The following is a 22,439-nucleotide window of genomic DNA, read 5'->3' on the forward strand; positions in this document are numbered from 1 at the left end:
CATTAGTCCCAATGTATTAGGTCAGAAAAAGTCGAACAGTTAACTTAAGCTCCAGTTGTCTACAGCAGTAATACTAGGAGGGCTTATCAATTTACAAGACGAATGCGGCCGGGCCATTGGTTAAGGCCAATTACCTTCGTTACCTTTTTGGCGTATGCCGCCGAACACCCTGCATCAAGGTGCGGTTCGAAGTGGCGTTCACCTCTCCGAGGAGTTCGCAGAAATGATAGACCTTACTGTATTCTTGATGTTAGATAGAAAAACATGCAAAGCTTGTACCACACCGAAAAAGAATCACGCAGGTATTGTACCTGCCGCATGTCCTGGGGCCATTACTAGTCCGTCCCCAGAAACGTAATTTCCTTTACCTACTTAGAGTAACCACTCCTAAAAACCATGATCACCCAGTCTTTTGCCTTCTGCTATCTCATCCTATATACATTTTTTTAATCCGATTATGGACATACATGTTACTTTATTGGCATATATATATATATATTTAATTAACTTACATTTTTATTATGTTTTATACAGAGCTTCATTTGCGTTCAATGTGGGACACCAACGCAACTGCGAGGTTTTCAGCAGTCAACAAGTATCCTATCATTGTTCATCAGAAAGAGGTGATAAAATTTTAAGCTGTTTTTTTTTGACAACAGTTTTACGCCAGCTTCAGGCTAGTTGTGATTCCCCATATTTACACAACTCACAAGAACCACTATTGCTTTAGTTTATTATATATACTATTTCAACGATAAATAGTGGGGTATATTTTTAAAAATATCAGCTATTTACAGCGGCTGAGAAATTTTGCACTGGAAGAGGGTTTAGGAACTAGGTCCAAAATAGTAGACGGGAGCTTCATAAACTCTCATGAGTTCTCACGAGCTCAAATCTCAGTTTATAAGTTCGAGTATAAGGACGGTCAAGGAACAGGTCATTAAGCCCATAACAAGGGCCCAAAATTGTATCTAAATATGTACTCGCCTCATCAATAGCTAGATAGTACTAAGTGAGAAGGGATTACGAAGATCTTTTTTCCAGTTCCAATAAATTTTTTTTAAGTTTTTAAATAATGCCATTTTAAAAGTGAACAATAGTGGTAAATTTATAACCGTCTTATTTTATTGAGTGTTCGTGTGTGTTTGTGTCAACTGTTAAGCTGAATTAAAATGGTTATTAGCAGTCTTTCCCGGGTATCAAAGGCAATCACATAGTATCATGGATGATGTTTGTTTATATAACCTTTAAATGGCGTTTAACAATTGGAAAAAAAGAATGGCCTTATTGGAATGTTTCTTCTACTAAGCCTTACGACCACTAGAAGTAATTTTAATTTGTATAATAAACATTTTTTAGATCATTTTGCTTCTTTGGGAGAAGGAGTTTTTCTTCGATTCGCCATTTTTTTAAATTAATAAACAAGTTATTCTCCAAAAATCTAGGACAAAATCTTAGTCACTACATTAGAAAGAAGAAACATTACATCTTCAATTAAAACTGTAAAAAATGCGATAATTGTTTTCTATTAATTTCTCTATTCTCTATTAATAATAAGACTTATTACCCGAAAATGTGGATTATTCATAATAAAACATATTTTTGGAATGCTTCCTAATAAAACAGGTGTGTCCTCCTGAAAGACTTTCTCCAATTTACCTGCGCCAGGGTCTTCACTATGCCATCTCCATCGAACAGGTACGGGCTCACTTCAACGACGTGTGACGTCTTTGTGAAGTATCGGTAATTTGATAGTTAAATTCGTATAAAATTTCGTAATTAATGACTTTATCAAAACAGAAAAATTATTAGAAATATATTTTCGGACGCCGTCGATTAACCCCGAGATACCTTTCGTATGTCGTGGGGTTTTTGTTACGCTGCAATGGAGTCTGCTTCGTTTGTAGCCGTATACTTGACTACGGCGCAATATATCATCGACTTAGAGTAATTTAAGAAGCTTTTTTCTTTTTGGATGGGGTTTATTGTGCACAAACATATTAAATAATAGCAGATTTTCATTTATATACCGACGATGAACTACGGTTTTCTCCTACCTATAAACTTGTTCGCATCCTCTTTAGAATAAGCTTCCATTCGGAAGTATAAGTGCCAGATAGTTGCTTTTGTAAAGCTGCAAGAAACGTATCAAAAAAAATCCGAGTTTGAGCGAAGCGTCCTGTAATTATATATATGGAGTAAAGAAAAAGTTTCTTGGTGGTTAACGTTACGTTTACGTAAAGGTCTACTGAGATTATGGAAATTAATTTATGACCATGCCGATTCACTGAAGTAACGTGGATGGGTCGTTAGAGGTCTTACTGTGAGTTAGTTTTCCTTGCAATGGAGAAAGCGATTCCTTCAGATCTACAGGTTGACTTGCATTATCATTGTAACAAGTTGATGTCTACAGCTCGAGATGGAAATCAAAAAGATGTTAGAGAAACGATTTGGCGCTTCTAGACGGCCAGCGGAGATCGCCTTGCACCAGTGTGCGATTTTTCGAAAACCGTAAAACGTTTTGGAACTATGCAGGCGGGCAGGACAAAAGTTATAGTTAGCTTTTTGAAAAAAAGTTGCCGACGTATTAGGATATACAGCACAATGGTGCACCATAAAAGGTAAAGTGAATAAAAGGGGTTCTTTGACTTCGTTCTCATTACTTTATTTTGCGCTCCGAGGTTAGTTAGCTGCGGTTCAAAAATCAAATGAGCGAAGTAACAGTAAAAGTTTTGGAGGTCAAAAATAGTTAATTTCAGGCTGTTTGGAGCTTGAATGTAACTGGCGCGGGTGATCCGCTGCCAGCGGAAGCGTTCAGCGTATTGTTTGGCAAGAAGTTCCTATCCATAAAAAATATTAGATGCTATCAGGGGTTGAGCAAGACGGGGGAGAGTTAGAAAGATTTTCGTCTATTAGAATCATGTGAAAGGATTTGTCAGGGTTTAAGAGTCTTGCTGTATTATCTTAATAGACTTGATAAGCTGACCTTCACTTAGTGATGAGACGATGTTATTTTAGGGACAGAAGGACTTTGAAAAAGTTACTAACCCGTCGGCATCGCGCTATAATCGTTAAGGCAACTCATTGCAAGAGATATTATGTTCATGTTAAAGGCTGAGTAACAGGCCGCCTTCGAAGAGTTGAAGGATAGGATAATTTCTACCTTTTAAGCTTTTCGAATCTTAGGCAGCTCTTTCTATTAACCACAGATACTTAGGATTGGAGGAAATATAATAAAAATATTTTGAATTGGAGTTGAGTTTTCACAAATACACGAAGGAAACTCCTAAAAAACAAAAAAAATCTGCTCCTAGAGGAAGGGAGTTTGTCTTTACTGAAAGCAGTTGACTATATACGGTTTCCCTTAGAACACAAAAGCTTCCGTGTCTCAACGAAGACATGGCATCCAGAATTAATCATTGACCTCCACAAAGCTTATAAGCAAAACGGCCTATTGTTTCCAGCGTCTTTGGGAATTTGGGCCCTCGATAGCCCATCGGCGGTCTCCGATGTTCAGTATGTGGATGCGCTATTCCGGGCCCCACCGATGACCCAGGAAGTTTTTCATCTGATTTATGAGAACGGGAAGATTTCAGTACCGATAAGTCAGCAGAAGAAAAAGTTATGCGATGATAGTCGTCACTAGTGTTGACATAACAATGTCTCTAATGACCACGCAGCTATTCTTCTCGACCGATTTTATGGCGTCGCTTATTATTGCTCCTGTAATTATTCTTATGTTATAATCACTATTACCGTAACAGCATCATTTGTACGACATAAATCTCAATACAGTTCATACGGATATTATACCGAACAAGTATGCGGGTCCGGGAATTTAATATATTATACATATGTGTACTATATCTATGATGATTACTTAGTAACACATTATAGGCGTATGACTTAATCTAAAATCATGTCTTAATTGGAAACAGAAATCCTTTGAACGGCTACCTCCCCCGGTCGCATCAAGGTGTATGGACTATATAAGCATGGGTTACTTTAGCCAGTTTCACGGATTCAAAAACTATGAGGTAAGATTAGCTAAGTAATTATGAGTAACAAAAAAATTGAAACTTTCCCATATATTGTTCAGCAGGACACACGTTTACGTTCCGCAAATTAATTTTCCTTCCTTGTATCTCATTTTTCATATCGAAAATGTTTAATTAGCGGATCAAGTGATATAAACGTGAATCTTGCAACCATGTAGAAGACATGATTCGGTCTCACTAGTATTTTGTAGAGCAAATAGCCGCTTCTTCATTTATTGGCTAGAAAATAATCGAATTTCTATAATGAAATGCGATTTTGTTAGTTATTATTTGTTTGTTTATGTATGTATCGTGCAGCGTATGTCGTATAAGTGCACGTAGTTAGAGTAACTCGTCGTATCGAAAGCGTAAATGCTTAAGAAATGAAATAACTTATATTAGAACATTACCGCTAGCTCGAACAATGTGTATCGTTGATGCATCGTCTTCTAACCCCAATAAAAAGATGTGTAAACATGTTTTCAGGATTTTTTTCGTTAAACGTCATGCTAATTCACGAAAACATTGATAAATTTATTAGAGATGTTTATCTTGTGGGCAAACGGCAAAAGTTATCTAGATTATAGGGGCAATCTTCAAAATCGTTGTGAGTCAACGCAGTCAGTACGTGCTAGTAAAATTGAGGACGGCCGCTTGTGAAAAATCAGGGAAAAAAGGAACAAACGAATATTGCTACATGAGCAGCAAGTTCTGATTAATATGTGTTCAGTCAAAAATGCATGTAGCGATTAAAAACTTCACCTATTCCATAAGGCTGTTTGCAGTAATTATGTTATGTTATGTTAATTAACGCTAATCTTCGTGCAGCTGTTTTGTAACAACATTTTGTTGTTTTTGGGGTACTTTTTGGAATCTAAGACCCTTCACTCGGCTATTACCACTCGGGTTTGTAGCAATCGATTTGCGGTGGGGCAAAAAATCTGAGTAATTTTCGAATATGAATTCTATTCAAACTATCGCGGCGGACAGTTTGTAGTTATCAGCCTTGTACCTAGTGAGAAAGCTGCCACTAAAACGACGGTGAGTTGTTGGCTTCAAGGGTCCGAGGAAAAACATTTCAAACTCGAAAATGAGCCTCCTGGAAGATGTTCTGTGACGATTGAGTATAACAAACTTACCTCAAAGTGCACGGATCTACGCGTGTTAAAATGGTTTATCCCGATTTTACTAGTAGGCAAGTGCTGTATAATTCGAAGGGATATGACAAACGGAGACGTAAAGACGCTTGCTTCTTTACATTTGCCTAGTTATGCATCAAATTGCGAATGTGGTGAAAAATTGATCTTCGATGGCACTCACAGGCGGCTATGTTTGTGTATTGATAGAACCAGACCGGTGATATACTCTTACAAAGCAACTGTAGTAAATAATGGTTTGTGTTTGGTTTCTCCATTTGAACACTTCGACGTTATCATAAACAGGGTTTTTTTTATTAGAAAAGCAAAATTACTAAACAGATATAAACCATGCCTACTATGCAATACCGTTAGCCACCGCGAAGACGCAAGAGCTTTCCACCAGACTAATCAGACACTACTTTCATAAATTACAATTTTTTTTTCCCAAAAATCCTGATAACTCCTTAATAGGATAATTGCTCACAGCTCAACACAGTGTCTAATTTGCCTTTCAAGTCTCTGCTAGGCCATTGTACTGCGGACTTGTACAGTAGCAAAATAAGCGTAGGTCGTAGATGGAAATATTGCACAGTTCGATTGTAAATAATAAAAAAAAAAAGCTAAGTTCGTGAAAAATTCGCGTTACTGTTTCATTTTTGATATTGGACCACCTAGCGGTAAAGACGTTCCTTTATTATCTAGTTGTTAAGTAACTAACGTCGTTGTGGGAACATGATCCGCTTAAATACTGCCTTTAAAAATCGAAGTATGCAAGGCAAGGTCAACATTTAGGTATTATTCCCTGGTAGACCTAAAAAATCTAACAAAATATCTATTATACTGCGTTTTAAATATATAGATTTGCGTCCAGGAATGCGTTATGGCTCGTGAGTTGAAAACGTGTGGATGTGTTCGGCCGGATTACGAATTCGCTGAGTACGCCTACCCGGACCGAATGTGCAACAAAAGGCAACGAGGTTAAGAACGAGATAAATAATTCTAATTTTTGATCGAAGTTGTCACAAAACAGATTTTTTCTATTGACCATTTTAATTGATCACTGGGCTAGCTTTATTTACGGTTGATTGACATTCTCTGTAATACGAAAGTAATTGTCCGGTTGTAATATAATGTAATAACGTTGTCCGGTAATAGCTGTATGCAAAAATATGAATTTCCGGAGAATTTCTCATTCAGGGCTATGGTGTTGTAAACACGGCTCAAAAGGAACTTGATTCACAAAATCTTCGCTCTGAGCTGTAGTTAAATGTTCGCATATATTCGATCATCAAGAACAAGTATTTGGGTAGCAGACGGCCAATGTAGCACCTATGGGCACAAAAGGACATTTTTATGTGGTTTTCTAAATTAGCTCTTTTCTAAATTTTGGTTAACATGATTTTAAATTTCTTACTGATTGATTATGAATGCACATCAGCACCTAGCTATAAAAAAACAATTTTTAGAACATATTTGCCATAAAGGAATACATACAAACGTCATGCTCTTTCTTTGAATAATCCGTAGTGGGGAGGTCCAAGCGTGGAACTACTGTTAAGCCTAAAAGGACATCGTCGCTCTTTGGTATAGAGAGTGAGCAGGACAGGGAACAGCTACCCAAGAACTATGATCCCCCTAGGAGCATAATGACGTGGGTGTGAATGTTCTACGAACCATTTGATGTATTACACGTAATTGCTCTACAAATATGTTCTAAAAATAGATATAATTTTTCTAAGCAATGGGTTGCATTCATCGTCGATAGGTAGGCCGTATAAAATTTAGCTTCGTTACACTAAACTTAAAACAGAAAGATAAATTTAGAAATAAAAAGTATTTGGGAACAGGCCTTTATGTTTATAGATATTGCGATGCTTACCAGCTGGCAAGCGCTCGTTAATCGAACACATGAAATATTTCAACTTAACCTCTGTGACAATCTAAAACATTGACGCGTTCTGATGATGATCGTTATCTAAACTTTTATTTGTGCTTTGAAGTTATTACCAGCATAGTGATTTCAAATATTTGGTTAACCTTAAGATCGTACCGTCGTTTTAAATATACAACGGCCATATTGGATAACGGAAGTCTTGCGCGTCAAGATGATTATTGCGGTTTAACTTCAGTAGTGACCGGGCTATTAAAAGGCGTAACTTCGGCTTGCACATCGTTTTGCCTCTGTCGTTAGCATCTTTTCATCGTTCTTCGTGCAACCAATATATGTAGAGTACTAAATATGCCAGACCAGCTCTTCAAGCTTCAATGTAGCGCTGTTACTTTTTCTTATATCAAAGTTTCACAGTTTACTTAAAGTATGCAACTCTATTTTAGCAAGATTTTTGCAAGTCCTATGTACATACATGGTTTTTGCTGGAATATTCTACTGTACTTATTGTCATCAGCAACAGCATATAATTAGTTGACGCTTGAATTAGGCCCCGCACTTAGTTGTAACTTCGAAATATAAGAGGTTATGGCTATGAACTTTTATCTTAATTTTTTCCAAACCGCTTCTCGCAATAACTTGAACTCATAGGTACTGTAAAAATCAATCACGGCTTTTAACTCAAGCACTACGCCTACCGTGATTATCCTGGAACTTATCTAAGGCGCTCTTGACAGCTTGCGTCAGATGACGTCGAAAACCATCATTGGCTGCGAGAGGCTCAACTAGACCTCTACAAGATAGAACATTTACGAAGTTTTTGCTAAAGAAAGCGCTAGTAAAGGACGCACCTTGTGGATCATACGTTTTGCCGGTGACGAGAGGTACTGACTCTGCATATGTCGTGCTACATGAAGTGAAGAGCAATTAGGCAGAATATTGATCAGCTAACAAAAAGTGAAGTGGGGGCTTTTGATAAAGGATACGCATCCGACTACCAGTTTATGATCAGGAAACTTTCCAGAGATAAGGCGTATCAACACTAGGCTGAATAGTGAAAAAAAAAAAAGACTGTTAAATAGAAAGAACACTTTTTCCTAGGAGGATATTATCATTTACACCGAGTGATGGACAGTACCTTTCAAGGTTCTTTGTAATGTTTCCTCTATTAATAGGAGCGTTTTGGCGTTATCTGTGTAACTCGAGTGGGCTGAAAGTGAGTGCTAGCTGAGGACCCTTTCGAAAGTAATTTTTTCTTTATTGATTCATATTGGCATATAAATATGTATCTTATATTATACAATCTGTATATTACAGGACCATGTTCTATCCAAATGGTAAAAATAGATGCCGTTGGACCCTGCAAATCGCAATGCGGCCAGCCCTGCCAGTGAGTCCATTTGAACATCCTTGACTTCAATCATTTAGGTCGGATAAATGTTTTTTTGCTTATTAATTCTGTAAAACTGTGTATGTTCATTCAAGCATATCGGCTGCTCCTACCGGGTTTGTGGGTTCACCATTTGCACATTGCTATAAGCAGCCTATATTGTTTTATGGCATCACACAAAGTACTGCCGTGATTCTACTTACAAGCATAACGACAAAAATAGGACATATATGTATTGTGTATATGTAATCTTGTTTAGACACAAGGTTATGGTCATATGCAGGCATGGCTAACAGTCCGAATTTAGGAACGGCGTTGTCCCACAAACGAAATGTATTCTACTGCAGTTTTTGCAATATATACATGCGATTGGATTTAACAGGACATTTTAGACGTTTTATTCTCTTCATTTAGCGGCAAAATGGCGATTCTTTGGCGAAATGGGTAAAAATTTCCGAAATATAAACTGCAAAGTTGCGTTAATTCTTTTTTATTAAAATATTTTTTTCCAAATGGGATATTAATTTGGTTAATTTGCAACGAAATATGAACCTCTTTAACATATATTTCGACCGGATACTACTTATACGCATGACCCTTTTCCGGAAGAGTTAGTTTCTCGCTTAGAGTGTGATGTCACCTTCGGTAAGTTGCTTGTTTTTTAAAAAATTTTATTGGCAGCCGTTAGGAATTTGTTTAGAGCTTGTATGTGGGAGAGGTTTGCTTGGGTTTTTAAACTCTATAAAATAAGCTCAAACAGATTAGCTGCAATAGGAAAATGAAACAGATGTAGAACATGGTCCTAGTGATTGAGCACGAACAGCAATGGTATGGTACCAGGTCTGCGTAAGGTATGATCTGACACTAGCTTTGCGTATACAGCTAAAGGTGGCCTTTATAAGTATAAATAAAGTAAAATACGTTTAATTTCTTATTGGCTATTCACGCTCAGTTTGTTTCTTTAAGAAATAGAGTACATGCAGTACGTTAACGGGTGAATTGGAATGAAATTAGTGGGACGTATAGGTTTAAAAAAAAACACAGCTTAGTCAATCAACAGAACAGAATATGCAACAAAGTGAAAGAAATTAATTAAATTTTGTTCTAAATTTTATTCTTGTGGCCGGATAGCTACAACGGGATAACCGAAGTAATGTAACGGGGTTCCAGGTTGGGTCGCATAGTATCCACTAATATGACGATAGGAATATACTCGGATTTAGACGAACGTTGGCGAGCTGTTTGTCGAAGCGGGTATACACTTATCCCGCTATTCATAACGCAAAAAAAAAAAAAATCAATTTTTGCGGAACGCTCATCACGGCAAAAAGCAGTGCTATTCAGCCGAGACCAGCTGTTTTTTTCGTGCTGCATAAACCCCTTACGAAGGTTAAGAACTTCTCTTTTTGCTCTAAATTGAAGGTCAACGTTATTCGGTTACTGATCATTCTTTTTATTACGCAAACTTCAATATCTTCAATAAGATTGAGATTTAAACAGTTTTAAAACTCATCAAAACGGCTCAAAAACACATCTTCTCCTAGTTGATACACTTACTATTTAAACGCATACTAGTGGGTAGCTTAGGTCCAGATTGAAGGTGTTATCAGAATGAACAATGTGTTGAAAACTGTCCATTTAATCTTAAATAAACATACCTTCGGCAACGGCACCTCTAGATATACAGTACAAAAATTCGTTAAAGTATAAGGAAAAATGAGAAAAAATCCCATTTCTTTTGGAGAAATTAGCGATTGGTCTTGAACAGCGGGTATCAGTTGTCGGCCAAGTAAGCCCTAAAGAAATATTTTTGTTTGGTTTTTTTCGCTCCCTTTTGCGTTATTTTTTGAATTTGGAAATCCAATCTGTTGGATTTTTTTTTTTTTATAGGCACCAATATAGGTTTAGTCGTGACTTCGAATAAACGGGTCGTTCGTGGATTTGGAAAAAAATAATTTTTGGTTAGTATCCGTGACATATTTAGATTTTAAGTTGAGGCTGTGATTGAAGCAGGTAACTGAAAAAACTAAAAATAGACTGAATTAAATAAATAAGACAATGAAAGACGTCGCTGTGAATACGTGTAGCTCTATTTACAACAGACATATAAACACTTCAAGCTGGATATTTAGAAACTAAAACCATAAGATACGATTTAATAATTTCCGCGTTAATTTTTAATCGTAAAGGCTTGTTCGCTCTCTTACCGTTACAGCGAGTTAACGTATGACGTAAAGTTGGTCGGCCTACATGAAGATGAAACTAAAACCCCCGAAGGATATTCGTCTTTTTCCGTGACCATCTCATTTGGATCCGATTTGCAGACCGTTTATGAATACTCCCATACTATCACGGTTCGTACGTCGCTGAGTTTCTTTTCAACAAACAATAATGTAACATATAAGTATAAAGCATCCACACCGCACAAACATGAGCGATTAAATGAGTCCTGCCTACGTTTATAATTACGTAAGTGCAAGCCGTTTTTTTTTTTGAATTTTTGTAAGGCGACATTAATGCAGTGGTGCACACAGAACTGAATTATACATAGACACACTCAGTGTAGTCCAGCCGAACTCAACTCCTACGGCTGGACTTGGTTCTGCCGAGACTAACGCACCTTATCATTTAAGCTTCACTTTCTACCAGCCCGCGACTTCATTTGATAGTATTGCATAGGAGTGATGCCTGCGAACCAATTAGCTGTGGCCATTTCTGAATTTCCCGTTTCATCAGACGTGCTAATTCCAATACATGTGAACCCAAAACTCTTGTCGCGTTATCTGCGGCCCCGAGAAAAGGTGTCATTCTCCGCTGAAGTCTTTTTCCGGATATTTCTGCCTGTGGTCGTTCCAAGTTCAAACTCCATTTATAGATAGCGCGCATGAATTGTAGCCTATATTAAAATCATTGTTTCCATATAATTTTAGCCATTCGAAGAAAAGTCAAGCATACTAAATATATCTTAAAACCTACTCATGTGGATCACCAAAACATGATGCAATAATGCAGTGGACTGTTTGCAAGGGTCGAAAAGACAAGAATGCCTGAAGTGTACAGGTTTATCTTTGTGTGTGAAAAATATTTCATGAGATAAACGAGACAATGCTAGAAGAAATCATATTAAGCCGAAAAGTTCACCTTAAAAAACGATAAAATTGCACCTAATCATTGAAAAGGTTTTCATGGCGAGCCTTTTTTTTGAAAGAGCAGGGCTGTTGGACTGCTGTTGAAGTGTGGAATAAACTATTAAGTTTCGAAATAGTTCAGTGTGGTATTTTAAAAATATTTTAATTCTAAAGTGAAGTCCGGCACAGAGCTTAGAATCAAACTCAAAAATGATTATGAATGTGACTTCTTACGATACCTTTATACTCATATTTTCTTTCTTAATTGCAGGCAATCGAAGCCTTTGGATATATTGGTGGATACATTGGCATGTGGCTTGGTATTTCACTGTACTCCATCTATATTGTTTTAGAGGAGAACCTTTTGAAAAAAGGCAAAGACTTTATAAAGAAGCATTGTGTTAAGGGTAGTTCTGGCAATAGGTCCAAAATAACTCCTAGCCCTGGTAATGTCACATCCATGAACAGGGCCTCTCGCTAATTGACATTAATACTCTATGGGTTGACGATTTCTTTGGCATCAGCAGGTATATATATATATATATATATCAAAATCTTTGATCAAACTAAATCTACCTCCGAAAATTGGTCGTATATATCAATTTGTTTTTTTTTTTTATGATTCGTATAAATTCAAGATTTTGGGTGAGTTTCAGCGCATAGATTGTTTCTTTTTTCCTGTTATGCATCCGAGCCATTACCTTTAGACGGCTGGCTTTCAATAGGAAACGAGATGTGTATGATCTCATATTCGAATTTAGATCAACGCGTGTTTTTAAGTTAAGCTTGCAGACACACTACGTTATCATGGTGATCCACAGGCTGATCCCATTTGTAGCAAGGTTAGTTAAGAAAAATTCCAAGAACTGTTTTTTTTTTCGCTACATAACAAATTCATAGTGGAAGTTATAAAGGGTGGGCTTACCCTTGAAGTTGGCATGTAAGATCAATGAGTTCATAGTATCGTTAACATTCAGAACGTTTTACCGTTTTTTTTTTGTTACTACCGTTTATTAAAGTACTTGCCTTTGTACGCTATTGTTTGAACATAAGTTTTTAGTTGCGAGCGCCTGGCGTCTTGAAAACAGTACATGCGCTACTCCCGACCTTTGCAATGTTATTATAGAGGCTACCCAATATTATTGCAAACAACCTGGAGCCAACAGGAGCTAATTGGTTTTACCAATTAGCTAAATCTTTCTTTAATAATAAACGTTAAAGCTTTTAAATATGCTTCTCACGTATAATTTCTAGAGGGTTTGATTTTTATTATCGTGATTATTATAAAAGAGAAGTCTATTTTACCGAAACGGACCAATCCCAAATGTCGCATTACTACTTACGATTATTGTCTGTCGATAGGGTAATCGTAACATGTTTGTCCATGAAGAAATGAGAGGTATACAAATGTGGTTAAGGCTCGAAACTGAGCGCAGACCCATTTGTATTAATATTGAGAAATCAGTTGTCTGAGGCAATGTTTAATGTCAATGTCGATACTGAACGTCAAACCTTCGTCTATTTTCTGTCAGATCTTGATTTTGTACAAAGCACCCTAAACTGAAAAGACTTGATGGTCCCGTTAATGGGGAAATCCATGACGAGTATTTCGGCACCGAAAAGATGGTCAGAGATTGTAAATTTTTTTTTTATATTCATCAAGGATTGTGCTAATTTTCTAAAGGATTTAATTACTTCTACCGAAGTTCTAAAATACAAGAAGCTCTGATAGTACCAGGTATCGTTGGCACGTTTAAATATAATTCAATCGATAGGTATTACGCTGAGTGGACAAAATGTCATATAATGAAATATATTAAGTCCCTATCACATATAAGAACGTGGTGCTTAGCACACCGTTTTTTTCTTCCGTTAAACACCATCAACAATCAGAAACGGTGACTCACATCGCTATGAATTCACGACAGTAAAAAATGATGTTTATCTTTTATTCCTAGTACTTACCCTTTTTGGATAATGGTAAGATAAGTTGAATGATCTGTGACATAATACTCAAATTATTTTTTAATAAACAATAGACTTAAGTAATCCTTACGTATTTAGAACATCAAAAGGACCAACTATTTGAAAATTTTGTTTTATTTATATCTCATTTGATTGAAACATATGTGCCTTATGAGATTACCTATTTGGTAAGAGCGTGCAGATTTGAGTAGACTAAGTAATTCAAAAATTATTGTAATACAGAAGACCGGGAATAAAATGATCACTTTTCTTGTAGACCCGAAAAAAAGTATCCTGGATTAACTAACGGTAGAAAATAGATTGGAATCTTTTTAGCAATTTATGTGTCTTTTAGTTTTCCTTTATATAAATCGATTGCTTAATTTTTGGAAGTGTCAATTTTGTTGTCACTTGTAAAAAAACAAGTTCCGTAAAAGAAATTGAATCCTGGGCACCGTTAAGAAAGCGAAAAAATGGTGTGGATTGTGGACCTATTTTGAGAGTGAACCTACTAGTGCCGTGAGTGAAACCGGCATTTTGATGACAATTTGGCTCTTTGTCTTCACAGTGGAATTTTTCACGGTGATAGACCAAATCGCATTCGTAGACGCGTTTTACCACAACAACATATAATGCAAAGGATTACGGACATTTCAATACGTAAGACCGAGTCAAAGCAAATTGGTCCAGTGTAAATGATAGTTCACATCTAGGAGTGTCTTCGACAGCTCGAGCGGAGGGAAGTATCAAAGCGATCCGACAAGCCTGAATGGCCTGACTAGGTGAATTGTCCTTGCATTTGAATCTATACCGTTAACTGTACAAATGAAGGCTAAATTAGCCATTGCTTTTAATGGACCACAGGCCCCCGTAAGAGAAAAACTTTGGCAACGAATGGCTGATTTCTCTATCAGTTTCATAAATTCTATTCGAGCAAATCAGCAACCATTCAAAAACCAATATTTAACCAGTTATCAAACTGATCAGCCACGAAGAAACCATTAAGATTTCGTTACCTAACTCTCCTTATCAGCACAATATGGAAATTCTTTATCTTGTGGTCTCGTAGAGAAACCACGAAACCACGCCATATTTCAAGAGGGCCTTTGTTGAAGCTTATCTGGCTAGTAACAAGATTTAAACTAGATTTGAAAATGTTCTCAATTCTGTCAAAGGGGATGTAGTAATCCAAAGCAGTTTGAGCAGGCGTTATATATATATACACATATATATTTTATATATGATATATATAAAAATATATATGTATAAAGTATATGTAAAGATATTTTAAAAATATCTTTTATACATCGAAGCCCTGTCAAACTCTGCTGAACTCAATGGTGTGTTACTCTAAGTGCGCCATTCAACAAGAAGAGTTGTATGGCTTAACACTCTTTTACATCGCAGCGAACTATCTACTTAGTAGTTTAACTGCAGAGTTCAAATTATGGTACTGGGACAGCAGTATCCTGGAGGACTCCTTGGATTTGATACTGCAGGACCTGAGAGGTCCACGATTTTTAAAGGGCACTGAAAAATAGAACCTTGCTGTAATGGAGAGAATTCATTTTGAAAGGGATGATATTTGTTAGACCAAGAAGGACTATCAAAATTTTCATCTCACAATAGTTAAAGCTGTTGAGGGCACCATTTAGGAAGAATCTTTGGAAAAGCACTGCCTACGTCGAAAACAAGACCACTGTGTGGTGCTCACGGCGAAAGTCCTTGGACGTGCATCTAAAGCTGCTTTTTTCTTAGCGTTAGCCTTTGCACGCTAGGCCTTTCGTACTATGTGTTGTACTTACTATGTCTCTCTCAATGGCTCTACTCTGTACTACAACTCTATGGCTTGCCGAGATTTGATGATGAATAGTTTCGATAGGAAACTACAAACCCGCCTCGCGAACAGCTTCAACACTAAGCTTGTAAGCGTTGCGCGCAACTTAGTAAACTTAGCGAGTAATCTTCGTGTTGGATAGTCCTAACAACGTTGCCTTCAAAACTCTACAGTCAGCCCTTATCGTACGCGGTCGAGAGCCCATTTGGTTCTTCGCTCAGATGGAATGACATTGCCGCCTCGAGCGTCTGGAAAGTGTTCATTTGGTACGCTACAATTTGCGGATTCATAAAGAATCAACACAGAGAAGGTTTGGAATCAAAGAAGGAGAAAAATGTCACTTATTGGACCGAAGTTCGTATTAATGCAATGAACGTAAGATAACAGAAATACACCTCCGGTAACAATGAAGCGGAATAGGGCTTCTCCGTTTTTGTTCCGCTTTGCGATAATAAACTTAATCGCAATTAAAGTAGTGATGCTGGATGCAAATAATATAGAGGTCGGATTGAATATGAAGTTCCCATCAGCTCGGCAAGTATTACTTTATAACGTTATTATTTTCATATTTGTGGCAATGGGGTTTATCAGAGGGCAACAGGAAGAGGACAGGGCTAATGTTCAAAAGCGAATTAAGAAGTTTGCGTAATGTCTTTGTAGAATGATGTAAAGCTTTACATATTTTTCAAAATATGCTGTTATTATAAGCAATAGGTAAGATTCGGTAAGACGAAGCTGAATCTACACAGGTGAACTTCGGTCATAAAACTGTTGGAGTCAGGCGCGGGTTTTTTTAAATATGCAAATAGCTGTTAAATTAACAGGACGCGCACCGTTAGCTGTTTGCGGACTATCAGAAGAACGTTAATTGTTGCTGAAATGTGTCTTCATGCAAAGTAAGAAGAGCCTCGAGTTCATTGCGAACGGAGTTTTCACTTTGGATACAATAGACATATAAAATGGATCGTGTGAGGCCTCCAAACGTCGGCACTAAAACGAGTTGATTATTATATTCCAAGTTTGTTGTAGTTGTTTTTCATGCGGCTAGTATATTGCATCCGCACTAACAATCACTCATATACTGGGCTACCCGAATCATTCGAAATATCTACAAGCTAATAATTGTATAAACTGAATATTGATGCTCACAACTAAACCAATAACGATGCATAGGCCTTCATAGACATACCTCGTTAATAATAAGTAATGAATTCTACGCTGTGAAAACGTGGGGCATTATCGTAACAATTGGTTTAGCTTGTCTGCTGGGCACAAAAGCATTTCTGTATAAAAACGCAGTGGATTATCCAGGCGACAATTAGATAGAGTGTTCTTGTCGAGTCTATCTAGACCAGCTTGAAAAACATAGATGGGTAGTGGTCTTAATTCGAAGTTCTGGGAAAATGGCCTTGGTAGGCACGAGACAAGCAACATGGCCTCTTTCAGATGATCGTTAAACAGCCCACCGGTTCTAAATCATTAGCTTCTGATAAAGAAACCATTTCTCTAGAAATGTAGACTAACTAACAAGCATTACTGGGCTGTGAGATGTTCTAAGAAATAGCGTCGTTGAGTTTAAGGTGGCTGGAAAAGATCCACGTGGACTCCACCTAGACGGCGCAGTCTACACTAACTCATCCGACTGGCTCTGTACAAATACTACAGGTAATGCCTATTTCGGTCTCTGCGCTTGTCTAAGTGTCTTAAGGTAGAACGATTTAGCCACTTCCGTCTGCGTATTTGACACATTGTGTGCCCTAAAGCTATTTTGGCGCGTTTATGTTGACATTTCGCGGTAGAATATTGTAACATTTATCAGTATCGATCACGTCTTCGCAAAATACAAAGGCTTGCAGTCGCTATAGTCGTCGATGTCATTAAGTCTTCTACGTGCCTGTTGTACGCTGTGGAACAGGTGTATAACTTTGTTCGTGCCGAGGGAGTGACAAAAGACTCCTCTATCTTCTAAGAAAACACACTGCAGCGATACTGAGTACTTTAGGTAAGTTGCTCACTCATTGCACTTTGTTTTCCTCTATGTTCGACGTAAGAAAATCAACGATTGGGGAACTTATTGAACCTAAGGATGCGAGTGTTTTCCGATAGGACAATATTCAAAGGCTAAGTTCTGTCATATCCTGTAGTAAACTATGCTAGTGTTTCCAGATTTATGAAATCGGGCCACCATAACTATTGTTTACCATCTAATCTGAAAAGTAATCTCAACTTCGGACAGTCGAGATTGTCCTCTTTTAGTTGTCTTCTTTTAACATGAGTTTCATAATGCCAAACCATTGATTGTACAGCATTACTGTTTTACCTGACTGATTAGCTGTGATTGAAAGACAACTGAATAAAAATCTATAAGATCGAAGATAACCTAGTTTATGTTACCTTCGATCTCAGATTTTTACAAATAATAATAAATTTAATAAACTTTAGTTGAGTAAAGATCTTCGTAGTGTAATAATTACCTTATACTATGGTACCTGAGCTCGCTAAATAACAATAATAAATAAATACAAACATTACCAAATTTAAAGGATCAGTATTTTATTCAGAGGAATCTCAAAACAAATACTAAACAAACCTAGAGATAAATGAGCGTGCAAATATAATTTATACTGCTGCAGTTAGAGAGTGCTAGCTTATATCCCGCATTGCTATGGGAAATACCTAGATGTGAGGTCCGGTGTCTGTGAAGGTGATCCACATATAAATAACAAAGGACTTTTTAGAGAGAGTACTATTTTTTTGTCTATATAGTGTATCTAAGCGTTTATTCTGAATCACTCCATAAACAATCCTGTGAGTTGCCCAAGGAACACGAACGACAGATATCAGATAATGTTAGAACAGGAAGGAAACATCTATGTCAGTCTGCGCAGTCTATTTTGTTTCAACAAGGAAACAATGAAACCTGTCATAGCTTTTCTGATTTAGTACGCGTCAAACTCAACGACTAAGTCTGATGTAAGCGGTCGGATGTCGTTTTTAGATTTGAAGTAAGTCGTTACAGGACGTTAAAAAAAAGTATTATACCAGGTTAAACCTTAAATAATAAATTCACATGGGCCAATTGCATATGATCCACGTAAGTAGAATATTAGTAGGGCAATGTCATAGAAAGAATCAATAATGGTTCTTTCTACTATTACCTGCATTAATTTTTTTCTGCAGACAAAAAAGTTGTTTGTGTTACGCTTACCCTCGTAACATTAAAACCTTTCTACGTTTGATGTTTTACGTCCGGTATCGCCGTTAGGCATTGTCAGACGGATGGCTCTCAGCACGAAGCCCATCTGTGCTCGGCTCTGAACCCAGTCCCAGAAGATTATGGCACTATATCTTCTAGCCTGATGGTTGGGATTGGGAGCAAGGCTACTACTTCATACAAGACTAGACATGATTTCGAAATCATCCCTGTAGGATGAATTTTTCAGGAAGTTCCTCGTGGTATAATTGCGCTTAATTATTACTAAAGAGGAACAGGACTATCACATACTACTAGATATAACTGGTATTAAAAATTCAGCTCTTTAGCTCTTTCAAGCCAAACAGTCGATCTGATTTTCTGTTTTCCCGTAGATTTCCTGTATTATTTTAAAACCTTTCTTTTTCTAAGTATTTTTTTGACCTTTAGGAAAGCTTTTCGGGGCTAGAGATTTAAATTTAATCTTGAGTGGCCTAAGTTCGAACCCGGTATGGAAAGGCTTCGTTTCGTGCTGAGAGTTAACCAACCGTCTGATGAAATGCGTAACGACGATATTGATCGTAAAACTTAAACCATAGGGGCGTTTCAGTCTTTCGGCCGGTATGGGCGGGGGGGGGGGATGAGGTAACATAAGCAGCTGGTCCTTCTGTAGAAAAAATCCATTGTCGATACAAACTTGTGGACTATCATGCTGAAAAATGTACGTACTCTTCTCTCAGAGTTACCATTACTTAACTTTTATGGTGTCTCTTGGTAATACTTTTTTATACAATAATAATATAATATTACACTAGATAATACACTAGCCACAAATGAATGATAATAATTGGTAATACAAATAAAACGAAAAAAACTTGGTTTTTAATCTGGATCTTGTAACTATTTTGGTCTGGGTTCACGTCACATCCTCATAGCCGCGTGTCGTTTTCCGAAATGATATGTTAAAGTCTGTTTTCTTTCGGCCGATCTTCATTTATCCGGAATTTAGGTTATTCACCATAATCCTTGTTATAACTGTCTGCAAATCTTTATTAAATAATCTAATATGACTTTTTCAAAAAATGACTGCTTTTCAAAATTCTTGAGTGATTCGGCATTCGTTCATTGTGTTAGCCGAAATCACCAGGAATTGCCTTCCCGTCCATTATAAAGCTATTAATATCACTCATAAATTGACGCGGATTCAAAGAAGTCTGCAGCGTTAACACCACTTGGGTTTTGGTCTTATCTAAGGGCATAATACACGGTACGGTATTCCCTTCTCGTTTTCAAAAAACGAATCACACTAAAGATCACTCCTCACAAAGAACTTGCAACGTATAAAGTAAGCCTTCAAATGGCTTGATATTTGACTCAATAAAACGCTGTCCTGGCAAGCACAAGCTTGGTCACAAGTCAGTACTATGATTGAGTAAATCCTTGTACTTCATCGACGTTGAAACAACATGGGCGGCGTTAGGCCGAATAGTTTCATCTCAAAAGCGAATGTCCGTGCATAGGTCTTCATGCACCTTACATGACAGCGTCTCCGCACTTTGGGGAGGTTAACGCATTGAAATAGATGGTCGGGCTTCGTGAGCTTTTGTTGGTGAGTTTTTTTTTTAACCTTAATGCAAACCCAAGATAAGCTCACGTACACTTTCTTTAACACCTCATAGCATCTTTGCGTTTCTGGTGCAGATAGATCAGCGGGGTTTACTGAAGATAAGGAATTGCCGAGTTTGGTCATCAATTATAACCCTTTGTCAATTTTTCTACCCTGAAAAAGCTCCTTCGCTTCATTCGCCCCAATTATATCACTAGCAGAAGGTCTCTCAGAAATTTAAGTTATCCAAACAGTTAAAACAGTCGAAGTGTCGTAATTGGTAACATTAATGGCAAGTTTTCGGGGACTAACTTCTGGGCTAATGTACCCAAATTATTAGCAGTGTGTCCACCGGAGTTCACTGTGCCTTAACTTGCTGTGACTCTGGAGAGAGAGCTGAGGCGGACCGGAATATTTTTGTTGTGTACAGCGGTTAGCTTATACTTCGATCATCACGATCGTTATTATTATTATTTACTATATTATGTATACATATATAATAATTATATACGATTGTTATTATTGTTTTTATTATTATATGAATTATTATTTACTATATTATTTATTATGTATATAATATATATAATATATAATGTATATATTATATTATGATAATTATACTAATTATCTTGGAACCTGGAAATGCACTTTTAGAGACAATGCCAGCAAACATCCCGTAAACTGCAGTCTTATGACTACTGAAAAAAGACTTTTGGATCTATAGATCCAAAAGTCTTTTCACAAAAAACCTCAGTGCCCCGTGGAATGAGCAGAAAAACAAAAATAACACTTGATTCTAATTGCACCTCAGTCGATCGGCACCTCCAACCATCACCCGACCACAACTTCTCCTCCGACACTGGGCATTATGTACCCACAATAGCAAGCCTTTACTCAGAATCGTGATGAGTAGCGGCGCATTTACGTCGATATAATGCAGTGAGGAAGAATGGCTAAGCCAGATCTACATCTTCTGGAACCACTGGAAGGCTCTCTTATACATTGAAAAATGCCTAAGCAGTACAAGACGATCAAAAAAAATCTGCATATGGCCTAGTTGTATTGAATGAACGAGGAGGCAGAATATTCCTTGTTTACGACATTACCAAACCGCATAAGCCCCTACAAGAGCTTTTAAGTAGAGGTTCTTGTACACGCACCATATTTTTGAGACCTTGTTTTCCGTTGACTGGTAAATAAAATTCCTAAGAGGCGAACGGCGAACCTCGAAGACTGGACTGGCTAAGCAAAGTCTTCACCTCCAGACCTACCTATTTATTAAATAAATTGGTTGAGAAAGTTTAACGACAATAAATTAATCAGCTGCTAAAATCTAGATAAAACATCTGTGCCCTTTGTTGGTCGAGAAAGCGACATTTCGACCTAATACATAAATTATAACGAAAAGGAAAATAAGTATGGATATCGGACGCAGTTGGTCGCTGACAGATATGTTATCAATTGCTGATGGACAACCTTATCTTTCACAATTTATTGACAGCGACGAAGCCCATACCTGATTAACGATGTGGAAGTGTTGATTCCTGCTCTTTTGTAGAGCACGGGAGACGAGACCTCGAATCTAATAGCCACTGGTTGGAATCAACGACAGAGACGGGCCGATTGTATAAACCAAGCTGTCAACAGGGGCAGGCTACTTTTGCTACAGTCATTAGTACCAGTGGAGACGTCAGGTCGTGGTATACGTCTGCGTTGAAACAAGGGACTAGACAAGGCAAAAACTAGACGAATGTCGTAGAAGTAGCAAACGGCTATATACCAACAGAACTTGTTTAACACAAGCCATAAACCTTGTCTGTCGGATATAGATTGTGAAAACTTAATGAGAGGGAAATGCCAGGAGCGTACTACGGCGGTGGGCAAGTCCAACAGCGCCGAGGGTGTTGGGAGACTTACGACGGTGGCCGGTCTGGGACGCTTTAGCAAAGAAGCTAAACGGCTAAGATGTTTATCGTTGACTGTGAAGGGAGCAGTCACAAAAAACACGCAATTGCTGCGTGAATACAGTCAAGCTGCTAGCCATGGCTAGGTATAACGATTAAGTAAATAAATAATCTACTACTAGTGTATTACGGTAATAGGGCCCATAATCGCTAGTCATTATATTTTCAGCCTCTATGGTATTTTCGGCGATATCGATTCGGTATAACTACTACTCACCGCCATTGTACCTTCAATCCTCAACTTGAATCATTCAAAAGTCATTGAAAAATTATGTATATATATGGTGAAGAA

General features: G+C 37.5%; 1 protein-coding gene and 1 long non-coding RNA gene across 9 annotated transcripts in view; one reads left to right on the forward strand and one right to left on the reverse strand.

Annotated features, from left to right (window-relative positions):
• The window catches only part of LOC111263010 (uncharacterized), a 39,321-nt gene extending 27,079 nt beyond the window's left edge, over nucleotides 1–12,242 (forward strand). For 5 of the 8 annotated variants that reach the window (XM_086969415.1, XM_022837710.2, XM_022837709.2 and 2 more), the window contains 7 exons: nucleotides 535–623; nucleotides 1,627–1,698; nucleotides 3,939–4,037; nucleotides 6,036–6,153; nucleotides 8,382–8,454; nucleotides 10,670–10,808; nucleotides 11,854–12,242. In XM_086969415.1, the coding sequence (XP_086825541.1) occupies nucleotides 535–623; nucleotides 1,627–1,698; nucleotides 3,939–4,037; nucleotides 6,036–6,153; nucleotides 8,382–8,454; nucleotides 10,670–10,808; nucleotides 11,854–12,063 (800 nt within the window). In that variant the 3' untranslated portion in view covers nucleotides 12,064–12,242. Of the gene's footprint in view, nucleotides 1–534; nucleotides 624–1,626; nucleotides 1,699–3,938; nucleotides 4,038–6,035; nucleotides 6,154–6,703; nucleotides 6,828–7,715; nucleotides 7,949–8,381; nucleotides 8,455–10,669; nucleotides 10,809–11,853 lie in introns of those variants that run through there. The other 3 variants (XR_002681976.2, XM_022837714.2, XM_086969416.1) reach the window with 3 other exon arrangements.
• Nucleotides 6,197–22,010, reverse strand: LOC111263012 (uncharacterized). Its single transcript, XR_002681977.2, has 3 exons — nucleotides 21,700–22,010; nucleotides 10,662–10,828; nucleotides 6,197–6,505 (listed from the first exon to the last, which is right to left on the reverse strand). It is a non-coding gene; the product is annotated as an uncharacterized LOC111263012 (long non-coding RNA).
• Nucleotides 22,011–22,439: the final 429 nt, after the last annotated feature.

This window comes from Varroa jacobsoni, unplaced genomic scaffold (assembly GCF_002532875.2).
Source record: "Varroa jacobsoni isolate VJ856 unplaced genomic scaffold, vjacob_1.0 scaffold_724, whole genome shotgun sequence".
In the NCBI taxonomy this organism is placed as follows: Eukaryota; Metazoa; Arthropoda; class Arachnida; order Mesostigmata; family Varroidae; genus Varroa; species Varroa jacobsoni.